At 39.2% G+C, this 27,690-nt stretch overlaps 1 protein-coding gene across 4 annotated transcripts in view; it reads left to right on the top strand.

The window, feature by feature from the left end:
* The window catches only part of LOC122787886 (junction plakoglobin-like), an 803,785-nt gene that overhangs the window by 697,436 nt on the left and 78,659 nt on the right, over window positions 1–27,690 (top strand). For all 4 annotated transcript variants that reach the window (XM_044054804.1, XM_044054805.1, XM_044054806.1 and 1 more), the window contains one exon: window positions 24,104–24,143. In XM_044054804.1, the coding sequence (XP_043910739.1) occupies window positions 24,104–24,143 (40 nt within the window). The remainder of the gene's footprint in view (window positions 1–24,103; window positions 24,144–27,690) is intronic.

Raw genomic sequence — 27,690 nt, 5'->3', positions numbered from 1 at the left:
CTGGGAGGTGAGCTTGCTTGGATGTATTGGGCATATAGGGATAGCTGATTCTAGGGGTGTTTGAGGTAAGTGCTAAAGAGTCACCAGATTTCCATCATGGAAATATCTGTGGGAATTGAAGGTATGTTGAGTGGTTCACTGGCAGAGTGGCCACTGCATGGAACAGGCTGGTAAAATGGAACAGGACAAATATTGGTTTGGATATTTTAAGAACAGCCTGGAAACACACCACATGAACTAGTGAATGGTATTTTGGCAAAACTGGATGGGCATTGTTGTCTGTGCTTGAAGTACTGATATGTGTCTATGTAAGGATAGAGATATACTTATAACAAATAAGAAACTAGAAGGTCTCATAATTTAAAGTCTAAACATGCTTGGAAGGAACTAATAATAAGAATAAGCATTACAGCTTGTGTTCTCCCAAATAACTAAGCAACAGCCAAAAAAACACACACACAATAGTTATGTTATGCATGATTTTAGTAAATCTAGACATAAAATATATAATCGTCATATAAGATGAAGCAGTCTGCTGAATTTAGATATTAAAGACAGGATTTAATAACATGGGCTTGTGTATAATAACGCTACTGTCTTAACGTGTCATAACTGACATACACTACATTGAACATCAAGGGGAAGAATTATGATTTTCTTATATAAGTAAATGTGCATAACAAGTCATATAATTGCTTTAACTTGAATTGTGGTTTTGTAACTTATCCTGACTATACATAATACTTAAGCTGTTACCAAGGTAGCTAATGTTTTATACATGACATCAAACTGACAAAGTTGTTTGAGGGAAACAATAGAAGCCTGAACTAGGAATGTCACAGAATGTAACAATCACATTCTGAACAAATAGTATTAAATTGTGGATGTGTGTGTTTGTCTGTGTATGGAGCAATGCTTTTGAGGCCATTCACAATCACAATAACCTCCATTGCCCTTCTTTGTCAGGCCTGCTGATGTCATTCTCAGTGAAATACACCTTTGGGGAAGGTGTAGTCTAGTAACCTCCTTGGTGCATCCTATAACAGTGTAATGCTGTCGTGTAATGTAGTAGTTTGGTAGGGGTTCTATTCCCAGACATGGCAAGTGTGGGTGTTTGTTTGTCTGTGTAGGGAGCAATGCTTTTGAGGCCATTCACAGTCACTACAACCTCCATTTCCCTTCTTTGGCAAGCCTGCTGATGTCATTCCCAGTGAAATACACCTTTGGGGAAGAAGTAGTCCAGTAATCTCTGTGGTGCATCCTGTAACAGTGTAACACTGTAGTGTGATATAGTAGCTTGCTAGGGTTTCTGTTCTCAGACATGGCAAGTGTGGGTGTTTGTTTGTCTGTGTATGGAGCAATGCTTTTGAGGCCATTCACAGTCACTACAACCTCCATTGCCCTTCTTTGGCAAGCCTGATGATGTCATTCCCAGTGAAATACACCTTTGGGGAAAGAGTGGCCCAGTAATCTTCATGGTGTGTCCTCTAACTGCATAATGCTGTAGTGTGATAAACTAGTTAGGTAGGAGTTCTAATCCCAGACATGGAAACTGTGTGTCTGTGTTTGGCATTCACATCCTGTGTGGAGGTGGCTATCAGTGTGTAACAACTGAACTCATTCCGTAGTGGGACTTGCAGATTTCTTATATGGCAGGCCTATTATATGTCACAATGTCTACCTTACAAGGATAACAGATGTCAAATAGCCAAGAGGCTGGGGTGCCAGTCCATACCCCTACATGTGACATCAAGGCTTGGCAAACAAAGTAAGCAACCTTTGTATTACCCAGAGAACACTCTCAACTCATGTCTCATACATAAACACACTTGCCTAGGCAACACCCGCTATGTTGGTAGTACCCTGCATATTGACCACAGATAGTAACCATGGTGTGATTGCAGTGGACTACAGAGGGTATGGCACCCTGTCCCATCACTACAATAGGAACATAATTGCAGACAGTGCACCTTCACTATGTTCCTCACTGCATGCCTGCAACAACTGTGGTGCCATCAAATGTGACCCACAAAGGACATACCATGCCTTAAACACATGCTCTGTATGGACAGTTGCCACTGACACAAGGGCATACCTGTATCATGCTATCAATGTAGGTGCAGGGTCAACCTGGTGTCCATTACCAGTGCATGCCACATGAGGCCAGGACTGGCACATCTAATGATAATCTGTGTACACAACATGGGCCATACACCCCAGGTACAGTTCCACATGTCACTAAACATTCATGTGGGATGTGTGCACATCCCAGACACCATCCATGTCATGGACTATAGAACACATACTTGGCAAGCATTGCACAGCACTGGCCACACACAATAGTATCCCAGGTGACTGGATGGTGAATACAGTACCCACCTGTGTGAGCCAATCCAGACAATACACTCCTGAGCCACACTTCAGACCATTGTCATGTGGCCTGATGCCAAGGTATACTCTTCACCTAGCCTTGTATAGCCCTCTGGCACAGTCAACCACTACACACCCGTGAAGCAATGCACCCATGCATGTCAGTACTGGCACCCTGTGTCTGTGTGTGTGGTGTATGATGCTTTCAACCACATTTACACTCACTACAACTCCCATTGGCATACTGAAGCATGCTGTTTGATGTCAGACACCTTCACATACCCTTTCCCATATAACATCTGGATACCCCTGTGGTGCATGTGATACCTGTGCATTACTGTATTGTAGCAAACTAGCTAGTTAGGAAGTCTATTCCTGACCCTGCCAAGTGTGTCAATGTGTGTGAGTCCCTGAGAAAGTATGACTGTGTTGATGTTGACACCTGTTCATGTGGACAGGCACGTGTACTACACTTACCTTATCACTAATATATCACTGTTGCAGATGTCACTCACCATCAGATATACCTTTGGACAGCTCACCAACATGTAAGCCATGTGGCGCATGCAGTATCTGCATAGACATGTGATAGCAGTACATAGTCAGTCAGGGATTTGAAACCCTTTACTAGTAGGTGTATGACACAGACATGCTCAAGTTTAACTCTCCCACCCCCTCCCTGACTAACTTTGTCTCTGTCTGTCTCTCTCACTCCCTCTCTGGTGGATGTGGAGAGGTACACCTGCTTTGCTTAGGTAACAGCTTGTGTTTTGTAAGTGATGCTCATGATCAGCTGATGGCCTCTGCACGAGTTGCAGTCCCCCTCTAGCTGATTGCCTGTGGAACAGCTGTGATAACATTCCCATAACCAATTGCATGGAAACACACACCAATATCTAGGAACACCATGTTGGTGTTGGGCCTTCTCATTCACTGTGAGCAGGACCTACATTTGGTGTTTGGTAAACAGCATCACAGATGGTATTGGGATTTATTTCTAACAACATACACTGTGGAAACAGGCCAACAGACAGGAGGGGGATGTGCCAGACATGACTACAGAATGTAAGTGTTGCTCTTCTGCATTTGGAGTAATGTTGGTTTAACAGGGTGTGTGTGAATATGGCTGGTCTACATGATTTAATACCTGTCATGACAGTGTTATGTGTTTGAGGAAACTCTCATCTGTAGGGTTATCTGAAGACTGGGCAGTGTGTGGAGCCTTTTGTTTCTTGTGTTACTCACAGAACACCTGTCTGAGAACTGCAGAAGCATAGTGTGAGGATTGCAGTCAGTACATGGTGACAGCTATGAGACTTACTGACTTCATATCCCTCATAGGACATATGTCATAACAAACTCTGGTATGACAGTAAATGTATGAGGTTATCACAGCAACATGCCAATATTCGGCCAGTGTTTGTAGCTCCAGCCACAAGTCTGTCAACCTTTGTACATATGTCATACAGTAAGAAGTGCATATGTTCTGTACACCATTATTTATTGACATCATACCTGATAAAAAGCTAGTCAGATATCAGACTGATAGACATGTTATGTATAGTAGGGATTGTTTCTGAGGGCATAACTTGGGCATTCTGTGGTTGTGGGTAAAGTACTGGGGTCTGTGTACTTATGGTGATTGTCAACAGTATGTGTATTGCTCAAACATACCTTGGGCTGTGCACAGACTGTGGTAGATGCCATTGTTCTTGGTCCTGTTCTATCTGATGTTACATGCTGCTCCAGTGTATGGTACCCTATTGGCTCACATGTCTATAGGGCCAGACACACACGTGTCCCATACCACAGACAAGCATCGGACTACAGTGTGTCATGAACCAGTGTATGTAGGGTTAGTGTGTGAGTGGCACATATGAAGATGGTGTTTATCAGACAGTCAATTTAGTGTCATATTAAGCTTGTGTTCCATATGTGGCTTTGGCTGTGTTCACAGTGGTTGTGGGAATGCACTTTCTCCCAGGTGTCTGTTACTCTGTGCTATGACATGCATGTAGAGCCTGCTATAATTGCAGGTACATGTGTATTCCCCCATACAAAATGTAGTCCAGTGTTGTGGCAGTCTGCCTGTAGTTTGCACAGTGCTGTGTGACATGCCTAGCAGCCTAGTGTAATTACCCAGTATGCTGTTATGTCTAGTTATTTGCAAGACATACTGCTGCCAGGCCACCATAACTGCTGTGTATTTCTGACAAAGCAGTGGGATCCTGTACAGATGTATGTCACTAACTACTGGGTAGTATGTGGCCATGTGACCCCTGCACCACCAGGTAATATGTGTCAGGACAGACTGGCATGTGTGAATGCATAAACTGTGTGGGCATATGTAGTCCAGTAATTACGTGCTATACCCATGTACATGGCTATTAACATCCACATTGTGAGGCATGGTCTACATGTCTCGCATGAAGGGGATTTGTGTACACCTCTGGACTGACCACAGAGTGCCAGACTGTCCACATATATTGGTCATATCTCTGCTGCAGTCCACAGGATCATTACTGTGCTAGCAGTGGTACTGTACTATAATGTCATCATGATGTCTGTCAGTAGCCAATGGCGCATGTAAAAAGCAGATGTGACCTCCCACACACAACATGTCTGTTAGGACAACCCCTGTTACAGTAGTAACAGTTGACATATATACCTGCAATACACACATGACATCTCCTTGCACTAAACTGTTGGGACTATTGGTGATGAGGTAGGACGATATTCCATATTCTGGACATATGGTAAACATATATATATATATATATATATATATATATATATATATATATATATATATATATATATATAAACACTCAAATATATACATATGCACAGCAAAATATGTCTACACATATACAGATATATAGATACATATGCACATATAGTTATGGATATATACATATATATCGACATATATAGGTATATCTGAATAGATATGTATGCACATATAGTTATAGATATCTACATATATATATATATATATATATATATATATATATATATCAACATAATAGGTATATCTGTACACATAGGATGTGCATACATATATATATATATATATATATATATATATATATATATATATATATATATATATACACACATATACATATATATATATATATATACACACATATATATATATATATATATATATATATGTGTGTGTGTGTGTGTGTGTGTATATATATATATATACAAAGAGATCTACAAATGGCTATAAATATATATATATATATATATATATATATATATATATATATAATCACTATACAGATGTATAGACATACCTATGTATGAATATATATGTGTATGTACATGTAGACATATATCAACATATGTATATGTATATATCCATATTCCTGTCATGTGTAAACATCACGGTTGTGTATACCTTCCCAGATGTATCTCACTGTTTGTATCTGATATGTGTACATTTAGCTATAACAACATATATGATGCAACAGTAATTTAAATAACAAGTACTACACAATTGTGGAAGTCAAAGCAATTGTTCAATACTATTCAATATGTGTAGTGACAGATATATTGGAAAAACAACAACTGCCTTCACAGCTGTCATCGTGTAGTGGTTAACTCTTGTGACTATAGTGTTCAAGGTCCTGGGTTCAATACCTGCAAAGGCTGTTTATTTTGTTGCTAGGCAGAACAAGGGCTGCTGGGTACAAAGTGGTTAAGGCAGTTTTGAGCAGCTCTAAGTGCATTTGTGCGGGTTTGTGTGAAGCTAAGTGGTTCTAAGCTATGGTTAAACATACAGGCACTTACACCATGTAGGCTTCACTTACCAGTGCGCAGATCTGCTTAGCTGTTACATTGCAGCAATGCTGACACTTGATAAGCATGGCTCAGACCTGGTAACCAGTCCTCACATCCCAGTCTGATAACATAACAGGGTAATGATTTCTGTAATAAGTGTATGTAATGCCATGTACAATACATGCGTCTATGTGCTGTCATTACAGTAGCAAGGGGTGTGAATGCCATGTCTGGGACACACAAGTATATAAGACCTGTACAGCACTGTTATCCATGTGAATGTGTTACATACAAGAGTAGTAACCCAGGCTACATGTTGTCACACTGACATGTAGTGTATCATGGCAGTACTACTGTTGACAGTGCTTTCCCAGGCAAGAGTATAGTGGTAAATGTAGTATAGACAACAAGCACACCTGCAAGCATAGCAGGACTCTGATGCCTCACTGTCGTGTTCCTGGTGTGTGAGCTGTGTCACAGTATATCCCCAACTGGATAATGATCTGATATGGGGAATGTAACTGTAGACCACCATCTGTATAGCATGTCAGTGAGGGCTTCCAACATGTAGTAATGGCATACATATTGGTGTCAAACGTCTGTCTTTTGACACATTCATCCCATCCTACTGCATAGCTGCTTGCCAAGCTGATGTTTGTCAGTCCCTGTAAAGATGTGCAGATGACAGGTATCCAGCTTGGATACATACAGGCAACCTATGCCTAACTGACACTGACATGTCTGCGTGGCTGTTTTATAACTGGCACATATAGGAGACAACACCCTGTATGCACCACATGCCACAGGTACCTCCATTACACTACCACAGTCAACAGAACATGCCTGGGTACAGGTCTCCATCACAGACACTAACCAAGTGTTGTAATACATGTTGCATACATGTCAGCTGGATCACCTCAGTAGCCATTTGCAGGAGGCACCCAGAGGATTGGCTGATGCATGTCACTCTCAACCTGAGGGTCACCACAGTGGTGGCTGTCAACAGATTGCCAGCTGGCCCATGGCAGGTGGCATGATGCCACTGCACACACATCTCCTACACAACCCATCTCTCCATGGACAATAGCCAGCTACACACCTATGACCACCTGCAGCGATGCACTCTAGTACTGACACGTGTATGTCTGCATTACTGAGGACAGCAGTGTCTGTGTGTTAGTACACCTGTAGTTGGGAATACCATGAGGGCCTTCACAATCACCGCAACACCCATTGACATAGTCAGATGTGGCTGCTGCTGTTTCAGATATTACATGTACCCTGTTACACTCCTCTCCCTAACAGCTACATGAGTCTTGCAGCACCAGCACAACAGTGTTGTACAAATGGGTCGATAGCTATGGGATACCCATTGAGTTCTGGCAAGTGTGTATGTGTGCATGTCTGTATATCTGTAGGGTACAGCATTCTGAGGCCACATACTCCTATTACAATATGCATTGCCACACAGTAGTATGGATAGTGTTCTTGCTGCTCATAGGTGAGGCATGACAATGCAATACCCTACTATGCCTGTGGCATGTGCATTAGATGCATATCCCTGTAGTAACCACTGCTGGGATATTCAGTGGGTTGTATCACAGTTGTGGGCAATGTGTGATGGTGGGTATGTCAGAGTGTCATCATGGGTTCCAGTGAGTACAATATCCACTGTGGGATGTAGGTGCTGTGTATACTGTCATTACACCATGGTACACCTGGTATATGTCCCATGTACCACTTTATGGTGACCACTGCCACCATCAACCATGCAGGTATCTGATACCACAATGCAGCCCAATAATGCATGTGCTGTGTGCAGCCTACCTGTAACACATTGGACACATGGACAAGTTTGTTAGCACTGATAGGCCCAGGTCTCTCGGATGTGTGTCTGCCTATGTGTCAGTTAATGTGTATATGATGGTATGTCACACTAGGTATTGTCCATATACAACCATTACATCCCCCATTACCATACTGTACATGTGTGGGGATGTTCTGCATGTAACATGTAACCTGGAACACACCTCACCCAAAACACTGTGTGGTGTGTGCAATGAAAGCCACACAGTTCAGTAGCACTACATACCTAGGTAGGGGTCTAGTCACAGTGTTGCCAAGTAAGAGTGTGCATGTATGTGGATGGATCTACATCAGGTTGCTGATTATACATGTCCCACAGGTCACCTGTCCATGTGGCACAGGCAATAACTGTTATATAAACCTGTGACGTGTTCAACTGTACTCCAGATATATCACAGCCATGGTGTCACCACTGTGCCATAACACTTGTGGAATATGACTGCAGGCCATCCTCCTGCTGACACATGTACACCTACCACACAAATGGATAACATTATTGAGACCACAATCACCCAGTGTTACTAACAGCTATAATACATCATTGTTGGACAGCTACACTACCTGCCATTTATGTATTAAACATTACTCCTAACAACATGTTACACTGCAGTACATTGGTACACTGTAGTACAGTCACTGTGTGCATCAGAACCATATTAGCCTGTCCCTGCATCAATGTTATGGATGACAGGGATGTTGCACAGGTATCATCATATGCACAGGGTGTGTTGTTGGTTTGCCAGAGACTGAGGGTGGTTCATACATTTGGCACCATGTGTGTGGGTGAGGGGAATAATTAGTTGAACAGGGTGTGGTGATGTGGTGTGTGTAGGTATGGGGTTGCCCTAGGTATGTTCATACAGTGTGTGGGTATACATGTACACAGTACTGCCATGTGGCTGCCCTATACAGGTGTTTTTTGGACAGCTGCAGACTGTACCTGGCAAGGTGTGCAGTTCACTGCCTCCAGCCATGGACACATGGACTGTGCCTGCCAGTGGTTCTATGGGCACATCCTGGTACAGTCGTTGATGTGCTACTCTCCCCTGATGATGACAGATATCTCCTGGAACCAGGTCCCTCCTGGGACTGGCCAGGGCCACATGCATTTGGCCTGCTGTAGTATGGTGTGGACAGTGCCCCCTGCAATGCTGGGTCTGGTACTGCCACTACAGGAGTGCTTTGGTGTCCTAGCATGTCCACGTTGACCATCAGCTGTTGGTGTTGCTGGCCTACATCCACATGGCCATCTCCGCACTCCCAGCACATGTTCAAGCACAGATAAACCATGGTCAATGAGGCCCAACATTACACCAAACCATCTATCCATGACCTCAGTATGAGCACGGAGAGCACCAGACAGTTCATGGAAGTTGTTGCTTGCAGATGTGAGAGTAGCCCTCTGCAGCCTCAGGCCCTGTCTGGTATACAGTTCCACATGTGCCTGCACCCCCATGACAGTCTGAGACATGCACCCGGTGGTACCAGTTGTGGCACTTCTACCAGGGGCATGATGACCAGTGGCCCTACCATGAGCACCCTGGTACATCTGCCTATGTGGTGCCCTGCCAGATATCTGGCTATGCCTGCTGTGTACAGACACATTAGGCATGGATACCGCACTCTCCTGTGCACTGCCACCAACCACCAACTGTCCCTCTGCTATGGCCACTGGTAATGGAGTATGTATAGGCACTGAAACTGTGTGTGGGGTTGGGGTGGCTAAGAGAGGGGATGTCAAATGATGGCGCAGTTTCAGCCCCTGACAATCCCACCTGTGCCTCAACAGTACTATCATCATCTATGGTGTCTTTATGGACACCAACATCAGAGTGCATACAGGAGGGACCCTGACCCACCTTGCCACCTGTGGGTTAAAACAAGAAACGCACTTTAAGACCTGTACAGCATTGCATAACAGTACACACACACACACACACACACACACACACACACACACACACACACACACACACACACATTCCACCTTAATACCTACCTGTCCATGATTATACAGACAGTCCAGCGTTTATTCCCATAAGTTCCCCATCCTGCATCACACTTGGTAACATACACTGATTAATACCACACATTAATGTATCATTCCTCTAAATGCCTAAACGAGTGATCACAACACAACACCTGTTACTTCATTACCTCTTTGACCTGAGTGGAGTAGGGTTTACATGGCCTCACTGCTGTCATTCAGTGTTCACCCTTTGTATGTCAGGACATCATGAGCATGGCCCCTGTATGTGAGGGGCTAGTACATTCACTCCATAATGTCACGCACAGGAGTGTTATGTGTAAGTATTGCTCAGTACATGCCAGATCTGTTGCTTAGTTAACCTATCATGTGACAACTGTAATATATGGATACACTCCCTGGTGTGGTCTAGTAATTCCCCAATACGTCTGTAGTGTTGCATACGTGGGTTGTCGTTCAGCTCTCTGCTGATTGTGATATTAAGGGTATACTTGGTGTCTACTTTCCCTCCCAATGCATGTTCCATGCTACAGACCTTATTATACTTTCAGCTGTCCTGTGATTACATATCAGATAAGTATTCCTGGTGTGTCATGTGTCAGTCCATGCCCATGTATTGCATGATCCCAAAAGGAAGTACTGCCTTATGATAAGCCCTACAATCTCACATGTGCATACATGGACACCCACACCAACACACATACATGCACACACACATCCTACATGCATCAACCTCCCTCCACTCCACCAGATTGCACCTACAGACAAAATAACCCCCCACCCACACACACACACACACACACACATATAGGTGAGGTTGCACAAAGATAGTACACACAGTCCTCCCATTACCCATCTGTCAACATGCATTACATATGGTAATCAACAGCATGCAGTGCAGCTATAGTCAATCCATGCTAGCAACAGTATACATGTGTGTGATGCATGGGGTGTGTTAGTAGATGATGCCCCTTCTCCTGGAAAAAATTGCACCCATGTACACAGTATTGCTGTGCACCTGTTCTGCACACTGCCATGTACTGTGCACCAAACCTCACAGGTGTACAACCCATTGCTGAATGTGTAGTTGTATGTTTTTATGACTAATGGGGCATTGGCACTTTAATGCTGCACAATCAATTAGTGATTTATGCAATATGCAATTAATTAAATATGTATATAAGATGCGAGTATATGGTGCTTGTTGGAAGTCTGAGGAAGCGTTATATGAACGTGAAAGCACTAACTGTTTTTATTTTCTGGTGCCGTTTATTTTATTAAACTACTATTTTTCTACAACTGCAGTGATTTTGTTCAGCTTGTGGTGTACCCTTTGTATATACATTTTGATTTATGTTAAGTGTATTTATTTCTCTTAACATTTTCTACTATATCTAGTTTTTAGTATTTAATCACACATATTTATTGCTTTAACACATTCAACATATTTAAATATTTATTGTAAATTGTCAATTTTATGAAGCAGTGTTTATATATAGTGTGTTTTTAGGGTGGTGTGTTCCATGAACTTTTTCAGTTTGTATAGTTTGCTTTTTAAATTCAGTGACTGTAAATATTGTGCTTTTAATGACATAATTGATTAGTTTATAACTGGGTGGAACTTCCTGTTTGGACTGTATAAGAAGGAAGTAACTATGTGGGGTAAATTGTCTGATGAAGTCTAGATCTTTCTGGACAAAAGCGCTCATCCTTGGATTTTTTTGTCTGAAGTTAAGAAAGTGGATTCTGCATTCTACAACTGTGTGGTGATTTGCAGCCTGCAATACTTTGAGTGGGTTCAATTCAGCTACTTCTTCCGGCTTTTGTGTTTATCTGCTTCACTTTGTGCTTTGTGACTTTTTTGTGTTGATATGTGTGCTGTTCCCTCACACATAGCATGCTGCACTGTGGAGGTAATATAGGGGATATGTATGTACATACATATATGTATGTGTTTGTATATATGTAGACATACGCATATATATATATATATATATATATATATATATATATATGTGTGTGTGTGTGTGTGTGTGTGTGTGTGTGTGTGTGTGTAGATATATATTATGTTGTATATATGTGTTTATATATATATGTCTACATATGGGTATCTGTATATCTGTAGACATACATGTAGGCAGATGTATATATACACACACATATATATATATATATATATATATATATATATATATATATATATATATATATATATATATATATATATATATATATATATATATACACATATACATACCTATATATGGGGTACATTCAGACATCAGGTCCACAATCTCTAACTCTCCTTCCTGCACAGATGCACTGTTCTGCCTTGCAGCACAGACAGGTGCCACATAAGGACACAGCCTAACATTAGGGGGTATATACAGGGCCAGATTTCAGGTAAGCCTATTACACACCTATGGCATTTCAGCATGCTCCAATACATGTTAACCTGAGTGTCCTGCAAGTGGTGGGCTCTGGAACCCACGTGTCCATCATTATGGCATTACTTCCACCACCAGCTATTGGCCACAGTAATATACATCCTTTCCATTACACAACACACACTATATTGGCTCACATCTTGTCAGTCGGTGCCACTCTGCACAGTTGAGGGGTATGGCCCACTACTCACAGGGACAGACTCTAATGCCCATAGCAGTTGTTCAGCTGAAGATCATTAAAACAGCAGCACCTGATGGGACATGCATATCATTCCACATCATCTACCCAAGTATTATGGACCAAGTACTACAGTCAATTACATGCATATATATTTCACATACCTGTTGTGGGGATGATGTCTGTTGTGGATAGTGTCCTTGTAGGAGGTGTTTTTTTCTCTCCTTAGCTATGACCTTAGCCTGCTTCCTTTGTTTCTGTTTTTGGTGTGGTTGTGGTCCTGGATTCGGTTCTGGATCTGTTTTCCGTTTTCTCTTTCTCTCTCACTCTCTCTCTCTCTCTCTCTCTCTCTCTCTCTCTCTCTCTCTCTCTCTTTCTCTCTCTGTCCAATAAATGGATTGAGCTGCTTGGAATAGATTGCAGCATGGCTTTTGTGGGTGATGCACATGATCAGGTGATGGCCTCTGCACCAGTCAGTGTCCTCCACTTCCTGCATGCAGCATGCTGCGTAGTACTTCCAATTACCACTGCCATGGCAACCCACTACTATAAATCCCTACATCATATGGGCATGGTCCCTTTACATTTCCTATATGGTGGACATCCTTCCTGTGTGTGGGCAGCAGTGTTACTGAGAGCAGGTAGCAATACCTCTTACAAGAGAACTTGCACACTCAGGCCAGCTACATATTTGTATGAGGTCCCAGAACTACAAACAGAGTGTGAGTACTGTTATTGTATGAATTGTATAGCACCAGTGTTACAGGGTTTGTGTGTACATACTAGTTTAACATGGACTGCAGTCTGTCTGCATAGCTCTCAGCTGTGTGCCTATCCACTTAATGGCCAGAGATGTATGTGTTATGCTTTGCCTGTCCATTACACAGGTCTTGTGTCAGATATATCACTGGCTGTGTGTGTGTTGAGTGCTATCAGTACATGGCTACATCTATTTGTGTTTCATATTCCTGACTAAGGGTATGTTGCAGACTATCCCGTAATACCAGCGACTTGCTTAGTGTATGACAACACTATTTCACATATGGGCCTATGTCCCAGCCTCTGTCCTCCACCTACATACCAGGCTTTGTCCATATGACATGTTGTCAAAGGATGCTGTGTAGTGGCCTGTGAGTATGTCATGCTGCCATTCCTGCCATCAGTCCATTGCTGTTGTGGCCCCCACACATATTGTGGGGTTGGGTCCATATATGTGTGGGCTTCATTTGCACAATACATGTGTGCGCTTATGCATTCCAGAGGTCAGTGTATGTAACAGTGGTATATGGCCCTGTATGTCAGTCTATGGGGGGGGAGCACCATAACTAACCTAGGCTGTTACAACATGTGAAGGGTATCAGGAGTAAGCTGCCTTAAGGTATCTGGATCTACATTACCATAAAAATTTACCTTGTGTAAATGCAGGCCTACTGCTTCCTGACATACAGACTGTTCTGTTTGTCAATGTGATTGTGATGGTTTCAGTTATGCCTTGTTATGTAACAGATACATCCCATTGTGTCAACTGAAGTCTTTTCCCCCTAGAGATTGCATTCAGAGTGTAGTTAGAGGCTGCTGGACTATACATCTGCATTACTTACTGTTGATTGATTGTTATCCTGTGGCCCAGTCTGTCTTTACTGCTGTACTACCTGAAGGCCTTGGCCTGGGCAGCAACATATGTAATGCTTTCCGGAATACTGTATTAATGTATCTGTTTGAGAGTTGCATTAGTCTGTTTATATGTATTTCTGAGTCTAAACAGCTATATGACATGGCATATACAACTGTAATAGTACACAAATAAAGCTTTCTCATGTATGCAAACAAGTGTGGGTGTTATATCCTTTGACCTCTCTGTGAGTATATGTTTTGGGCAATAATTGTCTTTTATATGGGTGACTCATACAGTGTCCAGTTCGTAAGGTGGCAGCTGTAGGCATACTGGCTGTTCCGTATGGTGTGCACCCTCTAAATATGTACCTTCCTATACATATCTCTGTGTGAGTATGTGTAGTTACATATATATATATATATATATATATATATATATATATATATATATATACACACACACATATATATGTATGTATATATATATATATATATAATATATATATATATATATATATATATATATATATACATATATATGCATCTGCATATATGTGTGTGTGTGTATATAAATCTTAGGAATGTTTATTGCTTCCACATTGTACATTCCCTTTGGTAGCCAGACTGTACTGCATGATATGTTATTGATAACAGCCTGACATCATACAGGTGGGATGGATTACTGTTAACTTCTTGTGCTCATGTTGTTTCAGGCCCTGGTTATTGGACTTGCAACAGTTAGTATTGTATTGGGGGGGGTGGGATATCAATATGTACAAGACGTATGTTGCTTGGGCCCCCTCACCTCCATTAACGGTGCCTGTGGTCATATATGTATTTGTTATGTTCTCTTTTATATCTATAGATATATATCTGCATATACATATATATATATATATATATATATATATATATATATATATATATATATATGGGTCACCTTTAAAATCTTGAAATCGCGTTTGCCCGACACGGAATCCAACAGGACGAGAATACCGACAACGCAGATGACCGACAAGGAGAGAACCCGACGGACTCGGTAAGTGTGCAATCGAGTGAGGGATTTAGTGTTAGGGAGCGGACAGGTAAGTGTGCGATAGTGAGGGACTGTGGGTTAGGGGTGGGTTAAGTGAGTTAGGGTTAGGGTGCAGGTAGGGTGTGTGTGCGATGGTGAGGGACTGTGGGTTAGGAGTGGGTTAAGTGAGTTAGGGTTAGGGTGCAGGTAGGTTGTGTGTGCGATGGTGAGGGACTGTGGGTTAGGGGTGGGTTAAGTGAGTTAGGGTTAGGGTGCAGGTAGGGTGTGTGTGCGATAGTGAGGGACTGTGGGTTTAGGGGTGGGAAAGTGAGTTAGGGTTAGGGTGCAGGTAGGGTAAGTGTGCGGTAGTGTCGGACCTTAGGGTTAGGGTTTGGGTTAGGGATAGTGCATATGTTATGTAGTGTACTGTGTTGTTTACGTGTAGTGTGTTGGTGTAATGGTTTTCGGTGTTTTGCGTTGTCGGCGTTTTTGTTGTCGGTCTTTTCGTGTCGGTCATTAGTGTGTTGGGCAAACGCGGTTTCAAGGTTTTAAAGGTGATCCATATATATATATATATATATAAAATGTATATATATATATATATATATATATGTGTATATATATATATATATATATATATATATATGGATTCACTGCAGAAGCTCGAAATACTGAAATCTCGAATTTCAGTATCTCGAGCCCAAGAAGTGGAATCCACAAAACAACAAAAACTAAAAACCACGAAATTCAAAACCTTGAATACCAGAAGTTTTGAATTTTGCGGTTTTACTACACACACACACACACACACACACACACACACACACACACACACACACACATACACACACACACACACACACACACACACACACACACACACACACACACACACACACACACACACACCATCCACCACACAAACACACACAATCACTCTACTACATGAAGCAGGAGGCAAGCCCCTGCACCCCCACACCCTACTTAAATATTCTCACTCTGAGGTCGCACTACATACAAACACACACAAAACATCACCACACAAGCTACGTTCTCTTCGCACACACACATCACAGCAGCAGAACACACTGACACACACCACAGCCTCTACCCAATCCCCTTAACACACACACACTTACCTGAATACATAGCTATAGTGGAACTTTAGAAGCACAAAATTCAAAGCCTCCGGTATTCAAGGATTTAAATTTCACGCTTCTAAACTTTCGCTATTATGTGGATTCGGCTTCTTGGGCTCAAAATACTGAAATTCGAGATTTCAGTATTTCGAGCTTCTGAATGGAACCCATATATAGATATATATATATATATATATATATATATATATATATATATATATATATATATGTATATATCTATTTAGATATAAATACACACACACACACACACACACACACACACACACACATACATCTACATGTTTAAATACATTTCCTGTACTGTTGAATGCCTGTGCTGGATGATATGTTTGTAAAAACATCAGGACTATGTATATCTGACATGGCTTAGTGCTAAATCACTTTGGCTGTGGCTTGTAGGGTCTTGAGTTCGATTCTTGCTGAAGATATTTATTTTGTTGCTGGGCCAAACAAAGGCTATGGGATACAGAGTGATAAAGGCAATTTTAAGCATTTGTAAGCGGGTTTACGCAGGTTTGCATGGAGGTAAGCACTGCTAATTTCTGGTTACAGTTTCTTGTATTCAGTTAGCTTCTAAATTGCTTAACCTGTGTAGGCATTGCTTACCCTCCCCCCCCGCACACAGGCTTAAACCCGCTTACTGTTGCTTAAAAGTGTTTACTCCCACTAACCCCGCGCTAATTTCTTTAAAAGAAATGAAAAAGGGTTGATAGCAAAGTGGTGAAAAAGGGGCACAAAGAGGGAAAGACATTCGGAAAAATAGCTAGGGATGTGCAGAAAGGGTGTAGGGAAGGCCCATACCTGCCCATTTCTGCTACAGCAACAGCTGTGCATATACACTGAATTTGGAGATGGATTTGGACACTCATACCCCTGAGAGAAGGGTGAGGACAACAATAATATGTTGTTAAGCCAATTAGACCAGATTACATGTGTCCAGTGGACATGTGTGTGAAATGGACAGCTATGTATGGGGCGAGATTTTTTTTGGGAACAGATTGCCCTTTTTTTTCAGGTGAGAGTGGAATGTTGGGGAGGGATAGTAGGTATATTGGGGGAGGCAGGTTGGGTAGGTTAATAGACAAGACAAACAAGACACATACAGGGGCAGTATGTGACACATGCGGGGGTAAACACCTTGATGGGGAGGGGTGGTGGGAAATCGGAAGCCTATGAGCCCCCTAGTGGAAACAGTGGGACTGAGGTCTCCACCCATGGGCAGTCACCACTGCACCTTTACAGCCCCAATTGTAAGTGGGTTTGCATGGGTTTGTGCAAAGGTAAGCAATGCTAACCTCCAGTTAAATATGCTTACAGAGAGTTAGCTTCAATATTGCTTAACCTGTGTGCAAATTGCTTATCTGCAAGCAAACAGGCTTAAACTCGCTTACTACTGCTTAGATATGCTTGCTCCTACTTACTACTGCTTAATTATGATTACACTTGCTTATGCTACGGTGGTGGTGCTGAGGTAGCGTTGTCACCTCACAGTTAGATGTTGCCCGTTTGATTCTCAGTTAGAGCGTCTTCTGTGTGGCAACATGCTTGAATGGGCATTCCTTCGTTGAAGGTTGTGCATTAGGCCCAGCAAGCCAGCACGTAAAAATCTACTGCCAATCATTAGCGGACCGGAGTACCGCTGTGGCGACCCCTAACCGGGAAAAGCCAAAAGACACAAACTAGTGCTTACTCCCACTTACCACCTCACTAATTTAGACAGTAATGTCTAATGGTTATTGGGAAGCTGGTGGATTTGGAAACTGTATGGAGTTATCATTCATTACACATTTTACCTTCCATTTGTATCCCTGATTCCTGTGTACATATACTGTATGGGGCACTTGTGATTATCTGTGGACTTTGCAGCATTATAACAATGACACCTCACATCTGCATTTAATGCAGTACTCCAGTTCACAAATATATGTTATAAATATATAAAGGTTATAAATATATGTTATTGTAGGTTATGCAACAAAATAAACTGATCATACAGTGATTTGACATGGAAAATGGATTGTATTAGAGTGGGACCCGATCCAGGAATGAGTGTTTGCAAGGCGAATGCTCTGCTCACTACACTATTGCTGTACTGCTTCATTTGCATATATCTTGCTTTTTATCCTCTTGTGCCATTTAAGCTACATTAACCATAGCTAAGCAATGGGCAAACCCGTGCAACTATGGTTAAATTTAATCTGTTTTATAAAAAAAAAAAAAAAAACACTTCTGCATCTTTACTGTTTTATATATTGCTCTTGTAAAAATGGGGGGATGTTGCTGGGGGTATGTGAACATCTATGAGCAGTCTCACTCATTCTTATTCATACTCTGCTTTTTTTCATTGCAGGGGTGTGTATATTCTGAGTGCTCTGCTCTCAGACATGCCCCGAGCACTCTTATACGCTCTGTGTCCATTTAGGAGCTCAGGCAGCGCGCCTTCATTAATATGCATGGCACTCTGCCATCCTGCTCCTAAATGGCTGCTTCTGTGCAGTACTCAGCTAGTCCTGCATGGAAGGATAGTGAATCTGGGGATTCATCAGTAAGGGTGAATATGTTAAATAACTGTGTGATATAATATTTTACTAAGGTTTTATATATGATACATCCTACTTACTATGATTGAACTGCTTGTCATCTATCTTTCATGTAAATATTAATTGATTATACATTAAGTAGACATTTATATTGTATTAGAATTCTGTCTAATCTGCAATAGTACTATATCTGTTCAAAATAATATAAATATTGCTTATTCCTATTACAAATATTCTCCATATGATAATTCAATTTATGGAGCCCAGATGCTCTGGATTGTCAAGGTATGAGTGATAATCTAATGGACTTAGGTTTATCCATCAGATTAGAAATGATTTTCATTCCATGGCTAGTGCAGATCTTAGTTTTAACATTTATGAATTTAAAATTTATTTCACAAAAACATTTTTAGTATGCCTGACCACAACATGACTTTATTGGGAAACACTCAAAGTATAAACCTGATAATTTCCTTTAAAAACTCAAACATATACTTTATAGTTATCAGAGGAAAGTGATTAATAGCCACAATAAAACAAAAAATATATAGTCTAAATAACCTAAGATGGATTTAACTTTATTATCTTTAAATACTAATGGTTTAAACAAGGCTAGCAAGAGATCAAATCTACTGAAATACTTAAAACTGAACAAAGCACAAATTGTCTTCCTTCAAGAAACTCATTTCAAAACAAATGACAACTACAAATGGAATTATAAGGAATATATGACATTGGCGCAATCCACTTCTAAGACAAAGCCAAAAGGGGTAACAATTTTATGGAAAACCAGTGTGGTTAATCCAGACATCATTTATAAGTATGAAGATAAAGAAGCCCTTATGGCATTAATAATAGTTAAATATAATAACAGAATATGGACCCTAGCCAATCTATATTGGTTCCCAGGCACTGGAACAAGAACTGTTAAAAAACACTTGGATTTCAGTTCCAATAATTATAAAGGCAACTTAATATTAGGAGGAGATTTTAACTGTATATTTGATATTTCTGAAACTACAAATAAAAGACCGCTGAGTACATCTGCTGTATCAAATGCTTTAAACAAGTGAATAGAATCATTTCATCTTGTAGATACTTTCAGATTTAAAGAAGATAAATCTTTGTTGTTTTCCCATCAAGATCACAGATTTGGTACCCAAACTAGAATAGATAAAATATTTGCTGCCCATGACTTACACTCTAAAATAACTAATTTCTCAATCACTCCCTGCCCCTTTTCAGACCACAATTCATTGATACTAAAACTTCAAAATGGGTACAAACCATTAATCTTTAACTCCAGAATTCCAGCATATATAACTAAAATTAAAGAGTTCGAGCCCTGATTATTGTTTGAATTGCAGTTCTTCTTAGATATTAATTACACCGCAGAGATAAATAAAATAATGATATGGGACTCATTAAAAGCTTACATATATGGTAAAATGCTAACTTGGTGTAAACAAATCAAAGAATGGGATTCTGAATTATTAGATCTACAATCCAAACTTTTGTCAGTAAAAGATGGAAAAAATCTAAATAATTTGGAGATGAAAAAGAAAGTAGAAGTGTCAAACAATAAATACAATGAAATTCTAACACATAAAACTAGTTTAGCTTTAGAAAAACTAAAAATTAATACCTTGGCCACTTCTCACAAATATCTACATAATGTATCCACAAGAATCAAAATACAATTAAAAGCTAATAAAATTAAAAGTATCTTCCATGAAAAGAAAAGGAAAATTTTCTTGGATATAGGTGACATTCTTGATGCCTATAGAAATCACTATATGGAACATTTCCAAAGAGAAACTATACATACCGATCAATTAAATCAAGATGAAAAATGTTCTAATATAAAAAAATACCAGAAAAATTAAAACTAGATCTACAAGCACCCATATCCTACAAAGAAATTACAGATACAATAAAAGAGGGTAAAATAATAAAGCTCCAGGTATAGATGACATAATTATGGAAATATGTAAACTTTTTCCTTCAAAGATACTATCCCTCTTCCACAAAACTCTATTAGAAATTCAGTCACAAGCTTTAATACCACCCTCTTGGAGATATTCCTTAATCACATCAATCCTAAAGGAAAACAAATTCCCAAACCTCTGTACCTCATATAGACTTATATCATTATTAAACAATGACTATAAGATATTTATGGCAATATTAATTAACAGAATGAAAATACCACTATCCAAAACAATAAATAATGATCAAGCTGGATTTATATATCATAGACACATGCATGACAATATTAAAAGGATAATTTCTCTTATAGATGATGTTAATAAAGAAAATAAAGAAACACTTATAATTGTCTTAGATATAGAGAAAGCTTTTGATTCCCTAAATTGAGACTATTTATTCAAAATCCTAATGTCATTTGAATTTCCTGCATCCTTTGTTCATCTCCTAAAGAATATATATATATATATATATATATATATATATATATATATATATATATATATATATAGACAAATAATTTATCATATGTCAAATTAGGTCCTTTTACCTCTGAATCTATACATATAACAAAAGGCACTAAACAAGGATGTCCCATGTTACCAATTCTATTTGCTCTGACTATTGAAATATTGGCAGATTCAGTCTGTAGCAATATAAAAATCAAAGGAATAGATGTTCATGAACAATACAATTCTATTGTAATGCTATTTGCTGATGACATATTACTAACATTATCTAATACAGAAGAGACATTAGAAGAATTAGATATATTTATTGACAAATTTCACAGGAGTCCATTTCAATAAATCAAAATCAAATTTTTTTATTTTTAAATAAAAAAAAGAACTGCAGACTAAGGGGGAATCACATCACAGGGAAACCAGAATCTACCTTAAAATATCTAGGAATTGAGTTATGCAAGGATAATAATGAGTTAGTCTAAAAAACTACAATAATATCATCAATACAATTAAAATATCTGTGGAAAAATGGAGCAAAATAATATTAACCTTTGAAGATAAACTACAGTTAATAAAATGTTTTTACTGCCCAAGATCCTATATATAGCCTTGGCAACACAACTGTTACCATAAAGGAATATACCTAAAGAAATACATTCATGTCTAATAAAATTTCTATGGTTTCCCAAAAGAAACAAAATAGCTTTACTACGTCATATCAGACCATGGAAACAGGAAGGATTACACTTTCCTGGTATGGAAACATATATAAAAGCATCAATATCTAAAACACTCTCAGATTGGATAAGTCCAAATTACTCTGCAAAGTGGAAAGAATTACTAACTGCAATATCAATAAATGAATTTGATTTACAAAAAAAATTTCAAATAACAGATAAAAATAGTTTGCCATGGCACATATGTATTAGTATGCAGAATAACATAACTAAACCCACTAAAACTTGTATGATTAATTATTACATTGACTCATTTAGGAAAATTATTAATGCAAATATAGATTTAAAAATCTGGTTTGATCTTTTAACATCATTTATAGTCACAAAGAATTTTCCACATAAAATATATAGAGACATTATTAATTCCTGGGAACAGAAAGGATTTGTTTGTTGGCTCCAATGTGTCAAAGAACTAAAAGTTTTAGATATGCAAGTAATAAAAACAACATACAAAATTCCTCAACAGGAATAATTAACAATTCTTCATTTAAACAAATACCAAAATTTACGAAATACGTATATGAAATCATATATAATGACTTTGACATGGGAAACAGTATTTCAAAATTTTACAAAATAGTGATAAACTATAAAACAACACCCAAAACCTCATATTGGAAATATAGAACAAGAGGACACTCAATACAGTTAACTGAAGATATTAAAACAAATACCTTTTTATCAATAAAATATACATCCTATACAAAATACCGGAACGTTTGTAATTGGAAATGCTTGCACAAAGCATTCTTAACCACAGACCAAATCAGTAAAATTACTTCTTCCATAATAGGAATATGTTGAAGATGTGAGCAAGTACAGAATGCAGATTGGAACTACATTTTCTTTGATTGTGTTAAAATTAAGCCATTTTGGAATGGTATTAATAACTTTCTACAAGCTTTATTTAATGAATCATTTTATTTAACTAAAGCTCTTGTATTATTAAATGTGAACAAAGGTCCTCATTTAATAGGTCAAACATGTATCTAGTATGGACTATAGTTGCAATATCAATGAAGTGTATAACAAGAAGATGGAATACCAACTATGGAAGACTTCTACAGTACTGAAGACCACAGCATTATTGGAAATTAAAATTAAATAACTAAGAATTTATCCAAAGCCATCTTTCAACAACCCTTGGGGAAAAGTCTTATTGTTGATTAACACTATACAATAATTGATCAGATACTCTGATAATGGATTGGACATACTTATAAAGTAACTGTATACATTAAGATCTGTTAATGTTAAGTTCTTTCATGTCTATGCAGCCATTCACTGATCCCCCTTCTGGGTACAATAGTGTCAGGCTAATGTAAATAGTGTACATAGTTATTTAAGATGTTATGTATAAATACTATGGAATTCATTCAAATGTATTTGAAAAATAAAAAAAAATTGAGGAAAAAAGGTGTCACTGTACTGTTTTTTTACCAAATATCAGTGGTAAATAATATTGAATCATACTACTTAGAACTTTTTTATAAGTATGAATTAACAGTTTTTATCCATGCTCTGGGCTTTATAGTTAAATGTGTTAGTAAGTGTTCCACATTTTGCCCATTTGTTCCATAAGCTGTGGGAATAAGTAGAAAAGACAAAATTTATATCAAGAGAGCTTATGGAGTCTGTCTCCTTCACCTTGAATCTGGATTGTCCTGTTACCTATATGATGATCCTTACCATGGCAATCCAGCAATCAACAGAAAGAGTTGTCAAGAATTCTGACTTGTAACTCTTGGAGGAGGTCTTTTTAACAGAGAAATTTTCAGGTAGGACTATACAGAAATGTGCAGGAGTGTACTTGTAATGGTATTCCTGCTTTAGCACTCTTAAAGTGTAATCTTTTTTATAATAAATATGTAATAATTAATGTTAAAAAGCTGATAAATATTGATCATGTTGTGAGTGCTAGAAATATTTCCTCTTCTTTTTCCATAGGTGGCAAATCAGCAAATGCAGTATTATGCTTCGTCTGAAGGTAAACATCTTGAAAAATGGGCCTGTAGTAAATATTACTAATTTACATATTTTTATAAGCACACTATGATATGTTGCCCTTTAAGTAGCAAGTTCTTTTTTAACAATTTTTTTGGCCCTGACCTATGACCATCAAGCTCTATTCTCATGAGCCCATTCATTGTTCCAAACCCTGCTGTCACAGGGAAACGGGATGAGAGACATTAAGAAGAAGATCACAGCTGACATCCTAAAAAGGATGTGTATTTTTTGTATGCTCCTAGTAACCACCTTCCCCTGTTTTGAATTCAAAGTGTATTGCAATGCCCTCTGTGCTTGAGCTTGTGAAAGAGCTTGTTTCTGTACACTTGTGATTCTGTTAACAGTGCGCATAAATAATATAATATCACAATCCTTTGCACATACTATCGGAATGATGAAGTCCATTTAGACAAAAGTGCTAAATCTACTAATAAAGTGATATTTTTGCCGTGATTTGAATGTGCAGTACTTCCTCTGCAGTCTGCTACTGAGGTATTATCTGCTTTTATTGGTTTGTGTTTTTTTTTACCTCAGTTCCATACTTTTGTTTGATCTTGGAAGTTAAGCTGGGTTGGGCTTGGTAAGTACTTTGATAGAAGTTTGCCCATCCCCCCAAACAAGAAAATCATGTAGGTAATACACTATGTTATCCCCAGCAATCCTCTGCACTTCCACCCATGTAAGAATGTGCTGCACTACTTATATATCAATAATACTATAGTAAAGCTCATGGGCATGCATTTGCCCATGTAATACTACCCCTGAGATTTAATCCTTAGCCAGCTCTGGTTCTCCTCATGTATGAGTAACAATCTAAACAGTTTGATATCCACCTTGCCCATCGGTTCCCCATTTGCTGCATCCTGAGTTTTTTCTACGGCTTTATCAAAAGATGAATAAGTCAGTGATGATTCTTTCATGTCTATGCAGCCATTCACTGATCCCCCTTCTGGGTACAATAGGTAATGAATAATGTGGAATTCCCCAGGCTACTTCTTGGAGACCAAGCCTATAGGTGAGACTTTAATTTCCTGCCTGGATGGGTTGCTGATTGGCCCTAGTAATCAACAAACCTTTAACTCCTTCTGGAATTTCCCTTTAAGATGTTTGATATTTATCTAGCTGATTTTAGATTTGAACCCCCCCCCCCCATCACTTTGCTGGGACCGGAAAACCCTGCATGAATCCTTGAAGTAAAAACACTGTTGCTTACCTGTCTGTATATTTCTACAACCACCTGATTAATTACCCATTTTCTATCTGCTCATATCTTTCACTTTCTTTCCAATCTTCTTTATAGAACAGTGCCAAACACCTCTCTGAAATTCATATTGACCTTGTTCCTATTCCTTTTCTTCTCCTGTCTAGTGGTCCAGTTTAAATATTTAATCTCTCATTGATTTTCAGCTGCTCTAAGCCTTTTTGAAGGCATCAGTTGAGCATCACCTCACAACCCATTAGTCAGACCTCCCCATGCATTAATGACCCACTCTGTGCAGTAAAACTTTGAGATCCAGGTTGTAGTTTGTTCTCATTATTTACATCTGATGCTTCCTTCATCTCTGCTCTCACTTTCTCCTCATTTTGACATATTCACAGTCCCCTTTCATAATTGTGTGGACCCAAACTGTGTCCTCTAGCTCACTTTGCCTACAGAGTATGTAATCTGTCATCCAGCCTTGCTATGTAGGCAAGCTTCTGCATCCTCTAACCACCTTTGTTACTTTCCATGCTATCATTTCCAATAAGGCTGCATTCCTTTCCTGAAACAATTTCCAAACCTGTATGTAGTGCTACAAACGAAGCCTGACCAGTGTCCGTAGAGTCAAATAATGACCTCTCTAGAATCTATTCCTTGAGTTTGCCTCCGATAATTCTTTTAGTTTTTGCTTCAGTCTTTTCATTCTACACCTGATGATTCAATGTTGCATTTATTATACTCTTCATGCACTTTCCTTAATCTGTCAGTTTGATATGTAGCATTTTGCATGTGGCTACACTGGATTGCATTTGTCTGCATTGATTCTTATCTACCACCTCACATTTTATCAGCCTGTCTAGACTTCTCCTTATATCATCTTCCTTCATGGCCCCAACCTCGATACCACCTGTAGATAGGATGATCATACCTCTCAACCTCTTAGTGTAAGAAATCTGAATAAAGACAAAAATAATGGCGGGACAAGGGCCCAAAAATGGGTACAGATTTTAAACATTGCTCTTATAAACTAAGAATGTTGCTAAGTGACAAGTTTTGTGTTAACATGCATTTTCTGAATTATATGAAGTCTGAAACTCAAACGTCTGTTATCTTTTAATGACTTCAACCCTCAGCAATTTGCCAGAGAACCAGTGAGAAAAAGATCAAAAATATGAAGCAAAAATCTGGACAGTTGAAAAGTATGAGAATAATTCTATTCTTGACACCGTCTGAAATGTGTGAAATGCACAAATGCATATAGGACAACACTCATCACTTATTTCTCCTCCACCACCTTCCTTTGGGCCTTCACCTTTACCATCCAGCTCGCCATTCTGCTTCCACCCCTAACAGTTGGAGTTTCATTGATATCTTTCTGTGACAAAGTAGATCAAATGCCTTACTGAAACTGAGGTATAACACATCAGCCAATACACACCTCTCTGACTACACTGTAATATAGATGTAACATTGGATTGAGGTGGACTGGCTGCAACGTCAGACCATCAATCCATAACAGTTCATATCCTGGATTGGTTTCAAACCTGAAACACTGATAGACTTTTCCTTAAAATCATTTCCATCACCTTCCCTGACACTATTCTATTTTTAAAATCTTGATTCTGCTGCCTTTTTATGGGCAATAGCCTTGACAACTTCCTGCCATATCTCACAGAGGGCCAATGATCACCTCTGTCACATATCTCAATAGAGCTTTGGCCATGTTTGAGCATTTTCATGGTAACCAATCCAAAGGTTCATAGGTTGTTACTAGGCTAATGGCTACTAAGACTCTCACAAGCCTAACTGCGCACGCTAAGTCATTTCGGTCCTGAGTATCATGGGTGTCTATAATAGGAGGTGTTAGTAGGGAGGTAACTAAGGATTTGTGGGGGGGGGGTGTTAGTTAAGATAATACTTTTTTTTTGATGACCTCTGTCCATAAAGGAAATTTATGATTCCCCATCCACTTGTCAAGATTTAATTTGAATAAGGTCAGGGATGAACTCTGCTTTACATGGATGGAGAGCCTATTCCATAGTGTGAGGATTCTTTGAGGCACATATCTGTCTCTCTAACATGTCTGTTTATGTCACAAGTTAAGTTCATATCCTTGGATCTAATTTTTCTGGTATTGTTTGTTTTGCAGTTGTGCAACAGATTCATCAGGGCTGGGTCTCCCTGTAAGCCAAGCAAGATCCCGTCTCAGCAGCTTGTAGGAAACTGAATACAGAGAGAGAACCTTTAGACGATCAGTGTAAGATAACATCTTTATGCCCTGAATTTTCCTGGTGAGAAACTTTTGTGGGCATTCCAACTGTTGTAA

This window comes from Protopterus annectens, chromosome 13.part0 (genome assembly GCF_019279795.1).
Source record: "Protopterus annectens isolate FY-2018-M chromosome 13.part0, PAN1.0, whole genome shotgun sequence".
In the NCBI taxonomy this organism is placed as follows: domain Eukaryota; kingdom Metazoa; phylum Chordata; order Ceratodontiformes; family Protopteridae; genus Protopterus; species Protopterus annectens.
The sequence above is the reverse complement of the archived record's forward strand: the minus strand, read 5'-3'. Positions and strand labels throughout refer to the sequence as shown.